This window comes from Neodiprion virginianus, chromosome 6, assembly GCF_021901495.1.
Source record: "Neodiprion virginianus isolate iyNeoVirg1 chromosome 6, iyNeoVirg1.1, whole genome shotgun sequence".
Taxonomy (NCBI): domain Eukaryota; kingdom Metazoa; phylum Arthropoda; class Insecta; order Hymenoptera; family Diprionidae; genus Neodiprion; species Neodiprion virginianus.
In genome coordinates this window covers 16,510,036-16,533,460 of record NC_060882.1, presented here as the reverse complement: position 1 = coordinate 16,533,460, position 23,425 = coordinate 16,510,036, and the positions used below count along the sequence as shown (strand labels likewise).

The 23,425-nt window shown below is 39.9% G+C and overlaps 1 protein-coding gene across 4 annotated transcripts in view; it reads left to right on the top strand.

The window, feature by feature from the left end:
* Positions 1–750: 750 nt before the first annotated feature.
* Positions 751–23,425, top strand: part of LOC124307332 (protein groucho-like) — a 66,614-nt gene continuing 43,939 nt past the window's right edge. For 3 of the 4 annotated variants that reach the window (XM_046768886.1, XM_046768888.1, XM_046768889.1), the window contains exons 1-2: positions 751–1,297; positions 22,607–22,704. In XM_046768886.1, coding sequence (XP_046624842.1) covers positions 1,238–1,297; positions 22,607–22,704 — 158 coding nt within the window. In that variant the 5' untranslated portion in view covers positions 751–1,237. The remainder of the gene's footprint in view (positions 1,298–22,606; positions 22,705–23,425) is intronic. The other variant, XM_046768887.1, reaches the window with a different exon arrangement.

The window sequence follows — 23,425 nt, the reverse complement described above, 5'->3', positions numbered from 1 at the left end:
CATAGGCTCAATCTTTGTGAACATAGCATAGGCTCGAATTTTTATAATCCACATTTACACTCGAGTGCGGTCCAATTCCTATTCCGCACTTACAATACCGAAGCAGCCCGTTTCAAAAGTTGTCAATTTAAATAGGTTATGTTTCCGGTGATTAGAAGATATCACCAAGAAGATATCTCTCGGTTTCAACATTCATGTAATTACTAGAAATATAACCTATTTAAAGTGACAACTTTTCAAATGGGCTGCTTCAGTCAATCTGTCTCGGTGAATTTGTGAAAACCAATTTTTTCAACAAAATAAGCCATCGTGGAGTGAAATTGACCGAATCTATAATTCAAATCGTTTAACAGTATCAAGCGATTCTAAACAGGGAATCTCTATCCAAGTTAATGTTTCAAGTTTGGTGTAGATATTTTTTAATTTCAATTTCCGATAAAATCATGATCGTGACTTATAGTCGTACGAATTTGCCGAATTCCCAATATTCAAGTATCATGTAATCAAGTTAACGAAAAAATATCGTACTTGAGCTCGTTCACCTTCAATTTCACTCTTCCAACCTTACAATTAGCCGTCTTGCGCGTAAAATTTTTCACCGGACTGTACGCGCGCCACATCCTTAAGAGCTGTACGGCGGCGGTATCCGGAGGGGAGTAAAAGAGGAGAAGCTGGCGGGCCACGTGGTGCTTCGGGTCGCAAGGGTGGGGGAAGTGCGGTTCCCCTTCGGCTCTACCGGCAGTTGATAGTTGATACGCGACCCGCGCGCGCAGTGGTCGAGTTTTAACGTCAGTCTCGCACGTTGGCGTCTTGAAAACGGATAGTCGGGCACCTGACGCTCGTCCGTGCCGCTGCAAGCGAATGGATAATAATCCGACACAACCAAGTGCGTCAAGTTTCTCTGTTCAACGTTGTGAATTGTGCGGTGCGACGCGGTGTTGCGATGCCGTCGTGTTCTCCGATGGTTCTGTGAATCGTGATCGGTGGTGTGCACTGTGCAGTTTGTGCCGAGCAATGCTCTGACCGGTGATACAGGTCGTCGGTTAAACCTGCGTGCCGTGAGCTTGCGTCTCTCTCTCTCTCTCTGTGTGTGTATGTGTGTGCGTGCGTGCGTGCCTCGAAACCTTCCTTACGCACATTTTATCGCGTGATTGGATCCGCTGTGCGTATATTTATAGAAAAAAGGAGAACCCCTTATCGGACGAAACCGCTTTCCCTCTAACCAACGGAACGGAGGATGTATCCAAGCGCCGGGATCAACGCGGCAGCTGTTGCCGCGGCAGCTGCCCGTCATCCGGTGAGAATTTTGTCATTCTCTTGTTTCTATTTTTACACACTTGACGAACGAGAGCATAACCGCGAAAGATTTCCCTCTGAAACGTTCGAATCGTTCGAAACGTTCGGAACGACAAAAATATTGGACGTGCAATTGAAATGAAATTGCCGACCGAAATGAAGAAACTGGCGATTACTATTTTCGCCGGCACCGCCCGCGTTCGCGTTATTCGTCATCGTCGTCACATGCCGCGTTCACCCAGTTGACACAACTGTTGCCGTCGCGTTGCACGAAATGGACGCCGTCGCGTTGATCGACCGCTTCTAAAGTTTGTGCAACCTGTACAAATATTATCGCTCTCTCTCCCCTTTTCACCTCCCCCCCTCCTCCTACCGCCGCCGCTGTATTATATTTGTCCTATTTATCATCCAGACGTAAATTCACATGTGTATATTATATTATACATCTATGTTTACCGCGTACACTATTACTAATTTGTTACAACGTTCGTTCGTATTTTTGAACCAGCGGTTTATTGGTACTAACAAGAATATGATCTCTCATCGCGATCGTCGCGTCCTAATCGATGCCGACATATTAATGCCGTTTATCATCGTTTCACGATTTCATTTGACGCTCGTTTCCGGCCTCGGTGATTTCGTTCTATTTTCTTCACATATTTTTCTTCGGGCTTGCATGCGGGACGAACGATAAACGTCTAGAGATTTGACGTAGAATGGTTTATATATTCACGCTATCCCAATTTGCGAGGAAGTCGAACGAGTTTTCAAACTTGATTGCGGCTATTTTCAACGTCGGAAAGTTACGCAGATGTAACGGGAATTCGGAACTCGGGCGTCAAATAACTTCGAAATAGAAAACAAAGTACATACCATGCTCCGGGAATTTGAAATAACGCACAATTGAATCCGCGATGTTGAACTTCGTATTTTATTATATCTACATCCGGTAAATCGTGTTACACAGCGTTCTGTACAGACTTGCAAGAAAAAAATAAAAATAAATAAAACATCTCCAAGATACCGAAATTCCGAGCAGCTTAACCCAAACGAAACAAACTGACGGTAAAAAGAAAGAGCGTAAAAACTCACCGTTGCAATTTTTAACACGGATGTAAAAAAATCTTTGAACTGCAGTTTCAACACGTCATCGCTGTACGATTCAATTGGAAGCAATTTCGATGATACGTATTTGTTGTATGTAATAGGCATACAGACTATACTTGTAGCGGCAGCAAACTGTTACGCGTGAACAATGATTCGTCTGGATAACTCGAGATCTCTTTTGCCGTTTCCATTATTTCCTTTTTGTTACAGTCTTGAAGGACGCGCGTACCTCGTACCTACCGTTGTCATTTACTTACGGTCGCAAGATACTTTTGCTAAAACCTTCAACCTTGAATATGTACCTGCTCGGTTCTCCGTTCTGGTGATCGTTATCGATTCGTTTGGTAAAAAACCAGAACAATTCAGTCGTTGAAGCAGCGATCGGTCCCGTTACACACAGTTTGTTTTTATATTTCTTCTGTACTCCGTTTGTGTGAAATTGCCAAAATTGCAGTTGTGCCTGTTACATTACAAATAACTTGATTGAACAGTAATTTTTTATACCGCCACATACCACTGCTACGAATGAGTTTGCAAGGTACGCGTGTCTTTCGCTTTACCTTTTAATTAAACATGTCTTACCGAATTTCACACCATGCGTCGTTAAGTCAACGTAGCAAAATTCTACATCATTCACCGAGGTGTAATATCCCGGCTCCGTGCCCACGTACTTTTCAGCCGGACGTGATTTCGGCATTAAATTATACCAATGCATACACGGTGTCGTACAAGTTGTACAGCCGAACCGTCGTCGAGGAGAAATGAGCAAGGAAGGAAGGAAAATGGTGCGCCAGGGAGACTGCTCGCTGCACAGGAACGCTGTTCTACATATCTTCTAGAAAGTAAAAGCCTTCTAAACCCAGGTTCTACCTGCACGTGCTGCGAGGATGTTTGAACAGTTAACAGCCCTCGTATCTCACCGTCGAGCAGTGGTGTCGCCGTACAAAGAGGGAGGGTGCAACCAAACACCCTTCGCCTCCTCTACACGACCCTCGTACCGGCTTGTAGCTGCTAGGTGTCGGTGCCTGCGAGGGTTGCGTCGCTCGAGCTCCCAGTCAGCGAGCCAGCGATAGATAGATAGATAGATAGATAGATAGATAGATAGATAGAAGCGTCATGAATCGTGACGGGGTGGTTCGGCTGGTCGGTTTGGCTTTCCCCCGAGCTGGGGTCGGGGGGGATTATTTTCATTCCTGGAACCCGGGTTGTTGTCGGGTCGCCAAGGGAGGACAGGGGGACCTACAAAGCGACGACCCCTTATCCCCGAAACGACACTTTTATGAGAGCCGATGGCTTTCGGTAAATTGCCTGTATTTAGGGTGCGTGCGCGCACGCATGTGTGTGTGTGTGTATGTATTATATACACACCGAGCTGGGTATCCATTAGAGGGATTCGGTGCAGTCTGTTTCCGTTCATATCCGCCACCGGCAATATTCCCCGCACACTTTTCCACCCCCATCTACGCGCTGCATGTGTGCGTATCGTGGAACTTGCGTGAAAAGTCGAGGACACAAAAGGGATGACGATGGCGCGAAACGATCCGCGGCCTCGTAAACTAATTGAAAGACAATTCCCGCCTGGCTCTGTATTGTATCATATACGTATATACATTGTACTTTGTATGGCTGGCATTACACACACACACACACACACACACACCGAGTGCTGCATATTGTGGATTCATTCGATCAAAGTTTACTCAATATACAACCAACTCCATCGTTCTCCCCCTGATTCGGTGATATGACTGCCACTGGTATACATATACATATAAACAACGGTTATTGCAATCGTTTTCAATTGTGTGCCGAATATAAAGGTTGAATGTATCGTAGCTTATAATATAAATTATTGCAATCATCCTATTGGTATCCGTTATTTATGTTTACGGTATTTAATGTTGAGTCTAAACTCAATTCGATGCACGTTATAATGATACACATTTACTTATTTCCTACTTTTCGTGCGAAGAAAATGAAACCTTTCACATGTAGGTATTTAGGTACCGCATATTATTATACCTGTATTGCGATAACGGAGGAGAAGACCGTGTTTCATCGACGGCGTTGAGATTTGCGATGGTAAACAATTGTTGAAATTCTCATTTGTAGTAATTGAATAATTCAAAATAATCTCGTAACGGTCGAGGTTTCGGAAAATCTGTTGACGTGCCGCGATATGTACTTGTTATAAAACCATTAAGGTATTTACGAGCACCAATTAACGCTCGTTAACTGCATAACGATAATTAATAATAGAAAAAAATATACGAGTCCGGTGCAGAAACGCAATATCCGGAAACCCCAAAAAGTAGGTATATACTGCACACGCAATCATTGAAGGGGAAATCCGAAGAAGACCTTTTTTCAAGTGGCGTAACCTGCACCTTCCACGGAAGGAAGGGAGACGAAAGATTCGGTGGGTCGAGCACTACGGAGCGAGCTACGAGGAATCGGGGAAAAGGTGCGATCGAACTGCAGCTGCCTGCTTCTGCGTATTGCCCTTCGAGGAAGGTGGAACAAAGGGCCCCTAGGTACCCCGGGGGTCCTCGTCTGGTCCCTCGGGACATCGGCTATTATGTCAGGCGCAGGACTCTCGACCCTGGCAGAGCTGCAGCGAAGGTGGGTTTATGCGTACCTACCCGGATCGCGTTCAAGTCGTATTATATGCATGTGCGACGATCCAGGCGTATATTGGGGTGGAGAGAGAGTCCCTCGTCGACAGGGAAAAAGGAGGGTGGAAGGGCGAACGAAGGGCGAGAACATCCCTGGGGGGCCGAAGAGGGCTTCGGTGCCGATAATATAATCATGACACCATCCCCCAGGACAGCTAGCGCCTACCTACGTGACACTGCATTATATAAATATATGTATATGTGTACACACGCACAGCTTTCGTGCACGCTCACCCTAATCTTGATGAGAATGAGGGACCGACCAGGAGGAGGAGGAGGTGGAGAAGGCCTTTTTCAGAGACACTCAAAAGTCCACAGAGGACATTCCGACGACGATTACGGGTTCGGGGGAATTACCAACGTCAGTTTCGTCGTTTCAAATCGTTCTTATTCTAAACGCCGATAAACATCTTTATCTCTCTCTTTTTTTTTTCTCTGGATGGCAGGAACGAAGTGACAATCGAAAAGATTGAGAACGATAAATTATGAAGAGATTCATAGATGAAATTTTCAACGCTCGCAATCTGCTAGCTTGAAATTTTCCAGTTTATTGGCCACTGGTGTTGGAAATTTTCTTATAATGGTTTTTGTAAGTTTTGTCAAAGAATCTGTAATACCAATTAACTTGATATGTTGTTAAAAGAATTGAATGTTTAAAAAAATACTAATCGTATATATTTCGTTGAGAGATGATAATCGCTTTTGAATGAATGTTTTTTTGTGCCTCAAGAAGTTCCGGGCCACGTGAAATAATGCTCTCGATAAAATTTCATATAAATTGAAGCTCAATTTTATCACTCGGTACACATTTTGGAAAGAACTGTAGAGAATAGTGGAAAAACAATTACGATAAAAAGGCTGATGTGATAGGATGCTGTTTATTACATTTTCAATATAATAAACAAAATTACAATTTTTTCAAGTAAAAAGTCGCGTATATTCATGCGTACTGATTTACACAACTGCTCACAATTGCTTGTACAAGATACATTTTGCTCTTAATATAATAACGACCGGCATGAAATTGATTAGATATCGTTTCTGATGTACGAGAAACCATAGCCATTAGATGAAACCGTATAAATGAGGTATAACAGAGAATACCGAGATTGAAAAGAGTTTTGGATATAGTCTCGGCGAATCCCCTCGGGTTTGTTTTTCGGTCCTTTCCCCCCGGCTCCCGTAGCAATTCCCCTTAAAGCGAACGATTTGTGTGCTACGTCGTAATTTTCTTCGCTCAGCTCGGACCAGAGATCCGCCAGCGGTAATCCCATTCCGAGAATATTTTTCAGCTCTGTACATACACATTTGTATTTATATATTATATATACGTATATGCACACACCTATGTACAATACGTACATGTTATTGGTATACACTGGGGGGTGTATATCCGGTGAAAGAGGCTGTACTCGCAAAATCCGGGATCGACCGGGCACGCGTCATCCTTCGGCGGTAGCGGAGAACACGGAGTTGCCTCGGGTGGCCTCATCCGCCGAATACCCTCTGCGGTGAAAGGTTCGCCGACGTGGCGAGAAAGGGAGGGAGAGAGAGAGAGAGAGGGAATTTGGCCAGCCGAGGAGTCAGTGCTGTGCGGAAAGCCTATTTCTGCAGATGACGCGAGCCATTAACCAATTTACCCGTAATGAGCATAAATCTCATTCTTCTGGCGCTACACACAACTTGACCCACCCAAAGGCCGCACCGCAGCGCAGCAGCTTAGCCCTCGAGCTAATCTGAAAGCCCCTCTTCTCCGACCCCTCGTACCCCATTAGCCGAAGGTACATTCTTCAGTGTGGCAGCAGCAGCAGCAGCAGCAGCAGCGTCATCCACACACACACTTTTCGCACCTTATGTAATATACCCGGGGAAAAGAAACATGCTTACGTACATACAGATATTTTTTTTTTTTTACCCTCTTTTTCTTTTTTCTATCGCATCGTATCATACCGGTGTAAATTTATTTTACCTTCCATACGTATACGTCGTATCCTGTATCGGAAATTTAGCGGATCAAATTCCGGCTCTGCAAATTGGTTCTCGTCAATCGATAAGGTTCGGCTTTCAATCATCGGGCTGGAAGTGAATGATTCGGCCGTCTCATAGAATCATTAGTGCTGTACTTGTTTTTGGGACTGGATTAACCTAGACCTTGTATAGACCGCACGAGTTCTTGACACATTATTATCGTCCCTTTGCCAATCACAAACTATACTCATTATAATGAAATCTATTTGTTCAACGAGCCTGCAACACTATTAAAAATAGCTAAATGTACTTAAAATTACAAAATTATATTACTTTTAGCCAAATCATTTCCCATTTATCAAACAATTTCAGGGACACGGTGTTTTAGCGCAATTGTATTGATCACTTGAAAACCTAACGGGACTGAGTCATTTTACAGAAATTCGATTTACGTGCTCAGGACGAGTTTGCTTCACTTTTCAATCCAATCCAAGTTCACTTTTTCAATCCAATCACAATACCTTCAAAAAAATGACGTTCCCGCGATCTTTTTTTATCCTCTAGCGACATTTTTTTCCTTAGTAACGGCAAGATGCCATGGCCGTATAAATAGTTGAAATTTTTGAAAATCTTACGGAAATTTCGAGGAATTTTCACAGGCTGGAAAAATGAAGGAATTCCAGCGATGGTCAGAAGGGTTTCCGCAGAAAATATCACAACGGTATATATATATATCGTGTGTCAATACACGTTCAATGATCACGACGTTTGTAAATGTCTGTAACAACATCAAAATGGCAATTTACGAAAGTTGCCAGGAATCGAAAAGTTTTAGAGTATCCTCAAAATATCTGACCTCTTATTACGAAACAAAAAGAAACGAAAAAAGTGCACAAAGTTCGTGACTCTTGATCCTGACGCTAGAATTATCATTGAGACAAAACCCGAAACTCGCACTAAAATATGAAGAAGACTTCGATCCACGTGGTAGCCAAAGGCTTTCCGATGCATCGAAAAATGCGCAGAATCTATAGGACTAAACTGATTATTCGGCCGGTCTCTTAATACGCCTCTATCATAAGTGCAGAAGCGATCGCGAGGCGTAACTGCAGCAGGATGTGCAACGCGGTGTAAAGCAGGATTTTGCACGGCGGAGCACGTGGGTGCGGATGTGTGCGTTTGTTTACTTGCGTCTATGCGCGCGCGTGTGTGTATATATAGATTATGTACACTGTTCGCAATAATGAGGGGTTTGCACAGACCGAGCACCGACGTTCTTCAAACACCGAGAGCGAGGACAAACAGACCTACGAACGGACAGACAAACACCCTTCCCCCTCCCACTTACCCATGCATGTGTGTCTGTAATACGTGTAACTTATATATAGTACCTACAGCCACCCAATACTTATACGTAGGCACGTGTGTGACTCACCAATGAAGTTCTACCTACCCCTGGCTCTCTCTCTCTCTCTCTCTCTCTCTCTCTCTCTCTCTCTCTCTCTCTCTCTCTCTCTTTCTCTCTCCCTCTCGCCGCCCCGAACCCTCGGCGTCGCCCTCGTTCAACAAGCACCATAAGCGATATGGTGGCTAATATTTGCCAGGCTAAGCCCCCAAATACAATACAGTTCTGTTTATTCGTCCCAGAGGTTCTCAACGCGGATCTTGAAAGCTTGAATTTTCTACCAACAGTCCCTTAATACCGCTGCATTGTGCATACCTTATATTACATTAATATTACATACCTGTGTTTCTGTATATTTTTATGATAATTATCACGTATTCTCTAGATGCTTGTAATTAACAGGGCGGAATTTATGGGCGGATAAAGTTCTTCGTCGTTCGTCAAACAGACCGAGATTTGACTGAATAATTATCGACTCCACGCATTGCGGAGTTTTAAACCGACTTGAACTTGGAATTTTTTCTTCTTTATACTCTGTTATTTCCGTGCTATACGGATTTAACAGAATTACGTGAAAGAGAAATCATGATTAATTTACGCGAATGGAGTTGGTTATATGTATGTATTTGAAGCCGAAAAGCCTGCGTCAGATTACCTACGCGAAATCTCAGATAGCAGGATGATTACGGAAGCAAATTTTGGCAGTGACTAATTTTGTTGGATATACATTTAGAAAGTGGTCAGTGTATACACTGATAAAAAACTGTCAGTGGCTTGATTGAATAGCCATTTATTTCCTCAGATCCTACGACATATTTAAGTGATCCGTATAATGTAAATATTCGTTGAACTAAATATTACCTAAACTTTGTCTTTTGTTAGTTGTATTAATTGAAATATTTGCCTGTCGTACCGGCGAATGAAATGTTTTATCACGGTTACTATTTAGAAGAATATATATTCAACAAAGTGAGTAACATTTTTGTCTCTGTGTGTAATAAGAATAAGAAATCGTCGACGTGATTTCACATCAAGGTTCGTCGAAATTTGCTAGATATCGTAAAAAAAAGTGATGCGATTTTATTTCACTTGATCGATGATGATTTTGTTACCGAATGTGGTTTAATAACCCGAGATAATCGCCACGACTAACGTGTTTGGGTGAATTTCACAATTAAACGACAAACTTTTTTAACGATGCGAGAATTGTAAAACGAATAATTTTCTTCTTACACGCGATAAGTGTACATAAATCGAAGAGAAAATTAAAAATCCATATCCGCAATATGCCATTGAACCAGCTTCGAGCACGTGCCGAGTACATATTGCACCTCATACGATTATCATGTGACATCATCTAATATTCCGTGAACTCGTCGGCAAAGATGTGACAAAATGATACAATTAATTAACACCGCACACGTGATCGTGTGTGTATATATCATATGAGTATTAATTCCTGTCACACGTATTCTGCAGATGCTGACGTTACTTCCGGTGTCAGATTATTCTGAATGACGGCTTCTACTCCCTGCTGCGATTGTGCTCAATTCACTCGCTGATAATACATGTACGTGTAAATATGTTATACGTATATGCGACCGAGGATCGGTTCCCATAAAGCTCCGTAGATACCTGCAGACAGATCTCTACGAAATGATAACGATCTGCTGCCGCTGCGTTCCGCTGCCTGCCTGTAATGTGTCCTCGGTATCGCCTGCCGTTCCATTTTCCAACTTAACAGATTACGTCCCGGCTATATTGTCGTTTCTATTGTTAGATCTTTAGCTTAGCTTCTTCTGCGGACGAGGGAGGATTGACGATATCTGCTCTTGTTACCCAACCGTATTGTATTATTATTTTATCCTCTATTCGAGCAGCTCATTATATATTTACTTTAATTTTTTTATTTTCTCCAAAGTTGGATCAGTCGCCAAAAATTTACTACATTATTGATCTCGGCTCATATATGAAAAATCAACAGTTTTGTAAACATTAATTATAATTATTCGTTAAAGTTTTCAATCTTCGTCTAGTAAACTTTTGAAACAGGTTGGAATGCAGCGTTGTTATTATCTCCATTATTCAAATATCTCTTGGAGTTATTCTAATTACAATTGAGAAAATATATAAATGTCCGTTTTTTCTTTATTTTGTAATACAGTTATTCTCCTTGTTTATAAATTATGATTCTGTTGGGATTTCTTCACGTGGTTTTATCACAATTGCGGATAACCGTTGAGGCTTGTATGTATACGGCGTTAATTGATTAGCGACCACGGATTATTATGAAATCTGAGTGTAAAGAAAGATTGTTTAACGCGGTATTTAGATAAGGCAATATAATGCATGAAAAGGGGGTCGCTTTGGATATTCCCGATACCGTTATGCTGGTGTCAAGATATAACTACACAGCCAACAATAACAATGCCCCGGTTTTGAGCTACGTATTTAGATATGCATATACCGTTAACATTTCCGTGTCTCTTATTATTACTATGTATTTTTTATTTCAAAGGCGGTACGATAACTATTGCATCAGCTTTTATAGGTTTATAACAGGCGTCAAATAGATACTTATAATATTATGATTACTGGACTGCAGATGTTATCTTTCATCGCGGCTAATTTATCGCAAAAAATCATGTATATGATTTTTCGATCGATCGAAACTTGATCGAAAGATAATTTTTTTTACTCGTTACGAGTTGTAAAAATAATAAATGAATTTCCATTCTATTCTGAAATTTGGTTTTTGGTATTCAAAATGGCGGATCCGACACGGTGATGACACGATATTTAAATTTTGGATTTTTGGGTTAGACTGAAACTTCGTAAGCCTGAAAATCGTGGAAGACGAAAAAGGTCTATGCATATAGCGTTACACTTCGTCTGCAGAAATTTCACCGTCAGAGTACATTCTTATACTATATTATACATTTTGATAGGAGAATAAGTGTAATAAACATTATGTACACGTGTACAGAGTGAGTATTTAACGGTCGAATGGTCTAACGCGCATGCGAGAAAATTCTAGACCAAAAGCAGTCGTTTCGTCAGGACGACCAACATTTTTGCGGTTGCATACATAGCGGCGACTTAATCATCTGAACTTGTGACGGTTGGTCATCCTGACAAAACAACCGCTTTTACTCTAGAATGTTCGCGCATGCGCGTTAGATCATCGGACCGTTAGCTACTCACTCTGTACACGTAGTACGTTGTGTTCAATCAATGCTAATTGTTTGTAAAGCTTTCAAACAATACGTCACCATACTAATTACATTTTCCGTTCGCGGAGGAATTCTATGTTCAAATATTTAACTTGTCGCTCTCTTCACGACGGCGTGACGAGACGACAATGAAGGCGACGATGACGATGCGCTTTTTCTCGTCGACAAACCACCGCGCTGAGTTTTACGCTATAAATGAATTTCGTCATTTATCGCTCTTTAAAAACCGTCTTCCGTGCAACGTACTTGTGTACGTATATACATTATATGTACGTTGACATAGATTTAACTACAATCACGCATCTACTACGCGACGATACATATCTTATATCTATCCCTCAGCAATCCGCTTATCTATTTTATACGTCTCGTCCAGTATTTTACTAATGGTGGGTCTGCGTATGTGCGAGTGTGCGTGCACGTTAGGGCCAAAATAGATCCGATTTGAAAATCTTTTCATCGACGTGTTCATATGTAAATTAGAGTGGTTCAGCCACAAAAATTATTCTTTTTTTACCGAGCTGCTTCCTCATAAAACTGATGTGTTTATGGTGAAAAACAAATCCCCTGCAAATTTGAGCTCGATCGGATAAGATTTAGAGGTCCCGCTTTTGACTTTTGAGAATATAGACGAAAATGAAAAATAATAAAAACTTCAATTTTCTCTGAATATAAAACGATTATTTTAGATTTTTGTCAATTTTTTCAGTTTTAACTCACAGTAATTCTCAAAATATGTAAAATTGAATAAAACATCTGTAGACCTTTGTAGTACTAAATATAATACTTGATATTTTTCATTTTCGTCTATATTCTCACGCAAAATCGACGGTGAATTAAGGTGATCATTTTTTTACGTGTTATTTCAATGTAAAATCGAAAACTCGAAAACGGAACCCTCTAAATCTTATTCGATCAAGCTCGAATTTGCAGGGAATTTTTGTTTCATCATAAACAACAGTTTCACGAGGGAGCAGCACTGAAAAGAAATAATTTTTTTTGGCGAACCACCCTAATGTACAAACATATATACGTATAACATTTTACGAGTTATAAAAGTTCGTAAAACGTTTGCCGTTGTTATCTATTTTCACGTACGATAAAGCGATAAAAATTTTATTTTTATCACTGGCCTTCTGTAATATAAACGCGAATATAAGGCGATAACGTTCTATAAGAGAATGGGGAAAGCCCTTTCAAAACAAAGCTATCATTCATACGTTGGTGGTATCATTGTACAGTTTATGAATCGAACAGCAAAGCAACCGTTCAAAATCTCGAGTGGCTATAACTAAGTCAATTAAGTTGAATTAAATTCAAACAGTTGATCTTTTTATTGCACGTATACAAGGTGCAAAGAAAAGAAGATGAAATCATTATTTTTAAACATTGCGTTACTTTTTCCCCCTACCTACGTGAAACATCTAAATAATTTCGTTTCGAAAAAAATTATTTATCCGTAACAAATTATACATATACTACACGAGACGAATTTCTGTTTGGTATTTCGAATTTTCTCTTATTGTTAACTAATAGAAAAAATATTTTATAATAAATGATTATGCACATGTGCGCTTTGTAATTATTACACGTCATTTTTTCCCCGTAATTCATACTAGGAAAATTGCACGCTCATTCGACACGCGTGTCATTTTATTTTTCTGTGTAACGTATATAGGTGTATAAACGAGTTATATGATATGAACCATCGCTGATTAGGCTTGACACGTCGTCTCGCTGTTCGGTAATAAAAGCGGCACTACATTCTGATGGAATAAATTACCCAAGAAGGCGGGATTTTAGCGAGGATCCTCGACTGTTCCAAGAGAGTTAATTAAAAGGATAAAGTAGAATTGATATCCTCCGTATCTTTTACTCTGTTGATTTCTGTAAGTGTAATCCACACAGTATACCTACATATAACGTCATACCTGGTAGACAGATTATTTCAACAAAAATTTAAAGTGAGCAGATAAATCCGTAATTTTCAACTCATAAATAATTTTTTTTCGGAATTTCAGGGTTCCACGTATCTTACCTAATACAACAATCTGGAAGTTTCAATAAAAATTCAAAATTGCAAAATCATAATTACCAAAAAAAAAAAAAAACAATATTTTCGAAATTTTTATATTTTTTAAATATTTTCATTGAAATTTACGGATTGTTGTTGCAGGGAATATGGACTCTGAAAATCCCCCCAAAACGATTAATTTGTTAAAAAATTACCGTTTTGCCCGCCCACTTCAATTTTGTTTGGAATATTTTTGTATTTAGCCACGGGTCAGAGGTTAGTCGAACTGACGTGGAATCCTCCATATGTATAATAACGCGGATCGAAGCAGCGATCGGTGCAACTTTGAGCCACCGACCGCTGACCGCTGACCGCTGACCGCTGACCGCTGACCGCTGACCACTGACCACGTACACCGAGTACCCACCGCCATCTACCTACCTACGTGCATTTATAAAGCGGCAAGTGGTTAGAGGATGGCGGCATACGTCGTCTGCCGTGGTCGGCACAATCCGCATTCGCGAGAATATAGCAGCGAATTACGTTACGATATATATCGGTCGAAACCGCGGAATTCCTTTCTGATCCTGAGAGGCAAGGGGAAGGAAAAACCTTTCGGCATCCGTGAAGATGAGGAGATAATCGTACCTACAGGGTGAGCCGAACAAAACTAAATCGATTTCAAACGTGAGTAAAATCTGAAGGCGTCGACTGATTTTCAGATACTCTTTTCTAACTCGAAATTGGAAGAATAAAACTTTTGTGTTGGGAAATCTGAAAAATCTATATTCCTTGCTGAAATACAAGCTTTTGAAAAATGAGTTTCGAAAATGTTGCTGGGTGAAATAAATAATATTAAAAAATGTTCAATTTAATTTCCGTCTTTAATTACGATTTGTAGACCTAATATACTTTGGTTCAATAAATTACGAAATATCTAGAACAATGCGTGTTTGTCTCTTAGTATGCTTATTATTTATATTTGAAATCTTCGATCACGTTGATCATAAGAATTCTTAGAGAATTTTAAAATATGAAAAATAAGAAGAATGAGAGAAAAATACACGTCGCTGTTAAAAAATTTTTGTCGTCCATTGACGAGGCTGCGGCATGCAATAGATTTTTTGGATTTTGAAACATGAAACGAACGGTTTATTCTTCTAATTTCGAGTCAAAATGAAAAGAAAACCTCTAAAAATTGGTTGATGTGTTCGGATTTTATTCAAGTTTTAAATCCGTTAGGTTTTTTTTTGGCCCTCCCTGTATGTCTATTGTCTGGCGTCTAGTACAAATATATTCTATGCCGCATTTTTATCGAACGGCGTTTACAAGTCATTACATGTACAAATGTTTAGCTTATTGGAATACGAAACTGAAGGAAGTATAACGTGTACTATTCGTGGGTTGTAAAATGTTTTGTTTCAAAACCGATTTTTTATTTTTCATTCATCTGGACAAATACAAGTATTACTATTAGTAGGTAGGTAGGTAGCAACCAACAGCTTGGAATTGAATTTATATCGCAGGTATATAAAAAATTATTAGCACGTCATTTCACAACTGAACAAATGTAGGGTCTAAAGAATCTGTCTTCGATTTGTGGCATGTATATTTTAGAACTAAAAAGTTTCGGCTATTTTCGGCAATTCGTCAGTGAACTCAAAATCATCGGTAGCTTGTTACTACAATGTCTAACTGAAAATCTGAAATCGTTATCTTAGTAACACTCGAAATTATCATCAAAACCGCTTGAAATCATTACTGTCAAAGATTTGAAATCTTTTATCACACATTACGTATTCTCACTGTAGAGAGAGCATCGAATCTCATCCTAAAATAGCGACTGCTCAAAATTATCAAGTTAATAAATAAGAGATTCGTTTGACGTCACGTGAAATCGTCAAATCACTTACATACACCCTAAAACACAGTGCAAATAGTTTAAAATTCCAAATCATTAATTTTGATTCTTACATACTTTCAGTTTTATGTAAATAAAGTAAATTTAGTCAGCCCAACTTCTTCTTTCCCCTCCGGCTATCTCCCTTAGGGGATGTGCCAATAGAGCCCAACTTGCATCACGGGTTAATAACCTTTTCTTTTCAAAAGCCAATTTTCCAGTACGTACCTGTAACGTGCGACGATATTTGCCGTGTCGTTTAATAATGCGGCGTACCCTATTTTGGTTCTCTATTAGAACACACCACCGCCAGAGAACGGAAAACAATGCCACGATGCATAATGCGGCGCCGTTGCTCGGCCGCTGCGCCTTAATACGGCTAACAATTAGTGAAGTTGAAAATATACCTTTGTAGACGTGAAAGGAATAAGCAAAGAACCTTTTGCTCCTCGGCTTCAAACCGAACGGGACGATGTATATTTTTCGTATTATCAAGGCATTTCCAGCAGAACTGCTAAACACCTGTACCTACGTATTAGCCACGTGTTTGCCTTTCAATTATCGAACTCACAAGCCACGCCGTCGCGACGTGCGCGTCTTTTGTACGACATTGTATGTATCTACACATCTAGTATACCTACCTTTGTCAATACGTGTGAGTCTGTAGCTGTTCAACGTTTATAACGCATAAGGCTTCTTTCAAGCCCTCTCGCTTCCATCCTCCAACTCCGTGTACATACGTATACATGTCGCCATACCGAGAGGGGAAAACTGTGAAACTTATTCTTAGTAGGCGACAGTAAAGTCGGACCGCGCATGCGCGAGCTTTGACGAATTTGCGTACAGGCTGACCACTCCGAGCTTCAACTGTCGGCTAAGGCAGGTTAAAGAGAGTTGGTGGTAGTGATGCTAGGTTTGAAAAACTTTCATAGTCAACCAACCGATGAACGACGACTATCAAGATGAGTCATCGTAAAATCATGGTTTCAATTCACAAGTTGACGCGGGAGAGTTTTGACATCTCGTGCCCCGCTTCGAGTAAGTTGGCAACTCTGCCTGGTAGACGAAAACATAACCGCGGTACGATCTTGCCGACCGATAGAGATCTGTTATTTTGCGCATGCGCAGTCAGCCGTTCGGCTTGATAAGATTCACCGTCTTCTCTCGGCATACTTACAAATACATGTGATACACAGTAAAACAGTATAAACGGGGATTTTGAGAAGGTGATCAGAGAGAGGAAAAAAAGAAACGTGTGCTTATGCGCACAGTTATACAAAGTATCAAGGTGAGTTGGAAAGCTTTTTGTAAGCTTGATGTTGCGGAAGAATTGGATTTCCTACTTAATTGTTACATCGGCTTGTCTGACGTTTATAAGTATCACGGGATTTGGAATTTGAAAGAATCAGACCGGGCGGAGTTCCTAATTTTGTTTTTCTTTTTCTGGGTTATTCCTTCGCAATCGCAAGAAAGTTTACCTCTCAAGAAAGGGATTAATTTTACTAAAAAAATGGCCTGGGACTGGTTTAAGGTTTTTCTTTATTCATACTCGGTTTTAATTTTCGACATTAGTTCGTCCGTAAGCGTGATTTTTATTTTTAACAAAGTTTATATCCTCGAAAACGTATTCAAAACAATTCTTGATTTTTCAGTCGAGCGGCTCGCTTGTATACCTACTTATTATACAACTTAAGCTTCGAGGCTTAACCAAAGTTCGGTGAACTTTGCATCTCGAAAAACGTTTCTCCGATAATATATCAAAATATTTTGATTCCGTGCCAGACAAACGATTTGTCACTGCGAAAAAATCTATTTTCTTCCACAAATTACTACAGCGAGTTTCGCACCTAGTGTGCTCCATTTATCACTTTCGTATCAGTAACAAGCTCCCTAGTAGCAAAAATGTACAATTAGCTATACAGTGCATTCTCTCAATAGGGCTGCTTCCCCGCTTTCGTACTCGGTTGCTGTCCCCCACTCCCGGGCCCAAGTTTATCTTTGAAGCACAACTGTCTCAATAGGACAGCGCATCAAACGCAATCGGTCTGTCATTTCTATTTAACCACGTAAACAAACTTATTTTCATTTAAACACACAGTCTTTCATGTAAATCGCTTGCACGAATAATTATGTATAAATGAAAAAAAGAAAAAAAAAAAAAAATGGATGTGTTGATAAAATATTGACACACAAATATTTTTTCAGGTTAAAATACATTGAAATGGGAGTCTAACCGTTGTACACAATATATACGCGCGTGCATAAGTGGCTGGCTCTGAGAGAGTTTGCGACTTTTTCGTGAAGCGACGCTTGCCGGAATTTTTAGAAAATCGCTTACCTTCCTGTACTGTTCCGGCACTGTTGAGAGACTGCAATTTGTTACTACTTTTCCTGCTTCTGCAATACCCGTAGCAATACATTTCCAAGAATCTCTTTTTCTAGTGAAATTTCGATGCGAATGTGTAATTAGAACGAAAAGCATGATATAAATTGTTTGCCATATTTATTTGCTAAGATTTTTTCATTACGGATGAATCCTGCGCTGAGAGAACCACTGTTCAAATGTGGGTTCAAACCGAAATCGACTACTTTCTACGGTAGATGTTGTGTCTGGTTATTATCGATATAACTGGTCAAACTACGTTAAACATAGTTATCACCAAATCTGACTAAACCTCTAGTCAAAATATAGTTATATTTTTACTAGTTACTTATTTCGTTAGAAGTTAATAACGTTGTTTTAACGATGCTTATTTAGGAAAAATCGTTATTTCGCAACTTTACGATTATCTGAAATTCCGTAAATCGCAATAAAGTTCAGAAGGTACACATATTTTAAAACCCGAATTCTTTGGATTTTACTGTACAATTTTAAGATCATGGTTTGTTCTCAATGTTTTATCACGTTAACGTTACTAACTTTAAACCTCGCGGAGACTTATAGCTTAAATCAATTTAGTAGTACAATTAGTCACCGTCCTTAGTGGATATCGGTTAAATTGGAACTGAGATAGCCTCAGTGCAAAGCGAATCAACAACATTTCACAGTACTTACTGGAACAAATCGCTCAGTGATTCACCGCGAATATCAACAAAAGCTCACTACACGGTCGGTATAAGATTAACTTTCATTCCGAGTAGACTTGCCATACAATTCCCATTGTACGAAGCGAATCGACGTGTTATTAACAAACCTATCGTTGTTGTTATGCTTTCTGGTTGACCAAAGTGATAGCTTCTGTACAATTTGTCTGAGTCGGTCGTTCGAACGGGAGCAAGGGGTCATTCCTCTTGGATGCCATCACGAGCTACGTTGCTGCTACACCACACACATGTACGAATATACGTAACGGATTCGATTGAATTTGAAATTTTCGTCCTCCATATTGGATCGGTCATTTGTAATTTTTTAAATTCGATTTCAGACTCGTAATCAGCGACCCCAAAAACTTATAATTTATGTAAAACATGTATATATGTGTAGAGGAGTAACTTTCTTGGAAATAAATTATTCCTTCAATTTCCATGATTTTCTTCAATCAATTTGTTTCTAACAATAACAACTTACATTATATCGCAATAATTACTCTAGTGTATTCAAAACCTATATATATATATAGAACAGGTGGTAAGAATATTTACAAGTATGACTCATAGGGTTAATCTGTAGAATTTCAAACATTGACTCGGTGTTCCGTGGGCGGGTGGAGAGAAACGGCAAACTGCCAAGTAGTCATTCGTATACAACCGAGTGGCTGCATCTTGTCGTTTAACCGGAGAGAGTCTGCTCTGCACGAGTGCACGTAATTCGAACAAAAAGGGGTGACAAATTTATTCAAGAAATATGATCCCGCGGGTATCCTTCCCTGCCTTCTTGTTGCCCGTTGTGCGAAGTTTGATATTATACGTACACAGCCGCAATACGTGTTACAAATTCTTCAATATTTCGAGACAGCGGAAAAGCTACGTATAACATGTAGGTGTGTAATAAGCTGGGACGATAATTCAAAGGAATAGATCTGGGCATCGTAAATTTCTTACGATGTTGACATTGCATGACACACCGACCGAACGGTTCGTTGAGATGATGAGTGAAAATTGATGACACTGGGCGAAATCTGAATCTCGCGATTTTGTGTCATTTTAAAAGCCCACGCGCGACTGTCCGGCCGTCTTTTTCGGGGCTCAATTCATGCATGTTTCTTTTCGAAAGCTATACCAATAAGTGCGTTATGTAAGAGAACTGCGGCAGGTGGAACGAGACTTTTTCTTATTCGTTTTCTATCTTTTGGCCTTCTTCTTATAATAAAGAACGTACTAAGGAAAGAAACAGATTCAAATAAGCTCGGACCGAGTAGCACAGAGTTTACTAGCTTACAGGCATTTGTTTGAAATGCCTATCACTTCGCGCTTCTCACTTTGCAACATAAAACCGTGCTCAAGTTAGTTTTACACCGCTCGACATTTCGTCGAGGACTACTAAAGCACAGGGTCGACGTTGCTTTCTTCCATTATTCTGAACAGTTGCTAGAGAATCTTGAATTGGTCGACGTGTCTTTGTTAAATTGAATATTGAATCTCGTTTAATGTTCTGTTAACCGTGGTTCAGAGCCCATTTGTTAAAAAAAAAAAGGATTAATATGCGTCCCACACGCAAATTACAAAGTTCGCGAGCGAAAACACAGGCCCGCAAAAAAAAAAAAGAAAAGTGTCCGAACTCGGCATGCGAAATATTTTTTTTACGTACTTTTTATCGCTGAATCCGAATCTGAATTCAGAATGGGGCGTCTTCCGGGCCAATTTTGAGTAAATGGCTGTTGAAGGTGAGAAGATTTTGAAAATCAGATGTAAGCACCTAATTAAAATTAAAATTTAAATTTAAATTCCCCACTACGACTGTGTATTACTATTTTTCTCACTTTCAACAGCCATTTACTGAAAATCCAAGTTCCTACACTTTTGTTTCGTGGCCCATTCTCCGATAAATGAGTTTCTTCATTTTCCATGATTTTCGGATCGCACCGTGAACCGTAAGGTGGTCAACACCGGACGCTTAGAACGGTATTGCAAAATTGTGCCAGTGCTGGAATAGCGTGCCCTCGCATGTGCGGCCCATTAAACTCGGCAGGTCCGCCATGATGCGAGGTAATGACTGGGGCTCGCGTATCTCGGTGCACCGTAGGGTACGACACCTATAGTTTTGGTTCCATAGCGTGTAATCCTGGTGGACACTGTGAACATGTAATTAACACCTGTTTCCACCGTCGCGCTCGTGCAGGCGCTTGAGTCGGAGGGTTACGGTCTACAGGTTCCGCACTTTCACCGTAGTCGGTGCAACGTGCCGTGCCAGTTTCGATCCTCATCGTGTATTAATACTCCGCTGCACCTAAAACTACCATACCGAATTAATTACCGGGTGCAGAGCAACACCTTGAGCAGCCGCGGCTAATTCTTCCTCTCCGGCAGCAGCTGTAATCGTTGTTATAATGCTCAAACGCATGCGCAGCTGCAGCCATCTACACACGTGACGAAACTCCTGCTGTTTAATAGCGCAATTTACACCTTTTCTATTCACCCTATACGCATACCCTTTGAGACACGCATTGCCGTGCCGAGTCAAATTTTGTAACAAGATAGTACTCGATGGTTTTTGGGGTCGCAGACTACAAATCTTAAATCAGATTTTGAAAATTCAACATAGCGGATCCGATGTGATAGACCAAGATTTCAAATTTGATCGAATACTGTAAAAAAAAACTCTATGCAGGGGTTTTTGGGGTCGCTAATTGGATTCGATCGAATTTGAAATTTTCGTCCCGCCATATTGGATCGGTCGTCTTGAATTTTTAAAATCCACTTTCAGATTCGTGATCAGCGGTCACGAAAACTTGTAATCTATGTAATACATGTATAGGTGCAGAGAGGTAACTTTTTCGGAAATGAATTATTCCTTCAACCTTCACAATTTTTTTCAATCAATTTGTTTCTAGCAACAATAATTTACATTGCATCGCAATAATTACTCTCGAGTATTCAAAGCCGAATAGTAAACTATCAGAAATAGTAAAAAAAAACCGCAAAGAAATATGTTGAAAAGTTATCTAAATATACTAACGATGGATATAAAATAGCGGGTAAAAATAGGTAAATTATCACTGTGACTCAAACGATTACACGTACAACGCTGACTATGAATAATTGTGAAAATTATACTTTCTTATCAAAATATTGTTCGAACTATAATTGTCCACAGTTATTTTTCTAATCGTCGCAGGGACATGGTATAATAATAGATATCGCGTATCAACGAGACGAATTATGGATTGCCTTTTTATTTTCCATTAATTGTTCAAATGCAACTACTAGGGATTATTCTCAACGTATGCTCTTCTATTGTGAACGTGAAGAATTGATGATATGACATCGATATTTTTACGGTATACAACCCATACAACGGTCTACTCGGGTTCAATTATTTTCCAACATGTGACAACAATTTTTTGTAGAAGCAAAGTCGTGGCGATGATAACAACTGTTGGTCAGTACAGATTGATCCGCAAAGTGGCACAGTTTCAGCAAATTTCGCCGGTTGCCAATTTTCTGTAAGAATTGTGCGGGGTTCGTTATTTCATTACGGCACGTTGATTGCTCAAATTGCAGGAATCATGCAACGCTTTTCATTTTACTCTAGTGCAGCATTCACTAGCCGTCATTACTCCTCCCTACATTCCGTGAAATTGTTATTCGAAATATACCGTCGTAGAAATTGGTCTACAAGTATTTTTCTACCGAAGAATTGTATTATTGGATTTTTTCACACTTCTGTATAATTTTGGAAATTTAGTAGGTTTACCACGCAGAAAGTTCACGCTGTTACAGTTGTACTCGACTTTAATTTTTACTTCTCAATGACGGATTTTCGGTTCTTCGCGAAGCATGCGAAGACCATCATTGATCATCTATAAAATTGAAACGACTCATGACGTCATGTTTTTGTTTCATTTTCAGGGACCCCCCCAGCCTGGACAACCTTTCAAATTCACAGTTGTAGAATCGTGCGACAGGATAAAGGAAGAGTTCAGCTTTCTCCAAGCACAATATCACAAGTAAGTAGATCCATCGATTAGCGTAAGCAGATCGGCGTTCATCGTATTTTTTGATAATGCCGTTACGACGTGCCATTCGCGGTGGTGTTTCAAAATTGCACTAATCTCCAGTACCACGTATGGTAAAACGCAATTCCGATGAGTGGCATGAATAAAAATAATTTAATTAATTAATTAACCTACAATATGAAGAGAATTTGTAATGTGGTAAATGTCGATTCGCTTTTTGCACACTTCATCGATGTGCTAATTTAGATAAAAGCCAGTCCTCTCCATACGTCACACCCCAAGTTTTTATATGCGCGTAGCTTGCTCAATTTCTGTATCTTCATCTTCGTCTGATTTTTTATTTATTTATTTATTTTCTAATTCTTTTTTTCTTATACAAATATTATACAACTCGTTGGTTATTGAGCTGTATCACGGCTTTATCGCAGAGTCACGAGTGTCTTTGAATTCGGGTATATCGTATAATACTTGTGTTAACGAATCCGCGACGTGTGAAATTCACCAGCTCTTTATGCAAGAAACTGATTACCACGATCACGCGACCTTTGTTTTTTACTCTAACCGTGTAAAAATGCTTTAAACGTTTTAGCATAACCTTACAGTAAATGGTTATGTAAGCATTTAAAGCAGTTTATTAGTAAGTTGCTAGTAATTGATGGTAAACAGATAGAGAGGAATTTCTGGAGGATCAAACAAATTGTGAGTGTTTTTT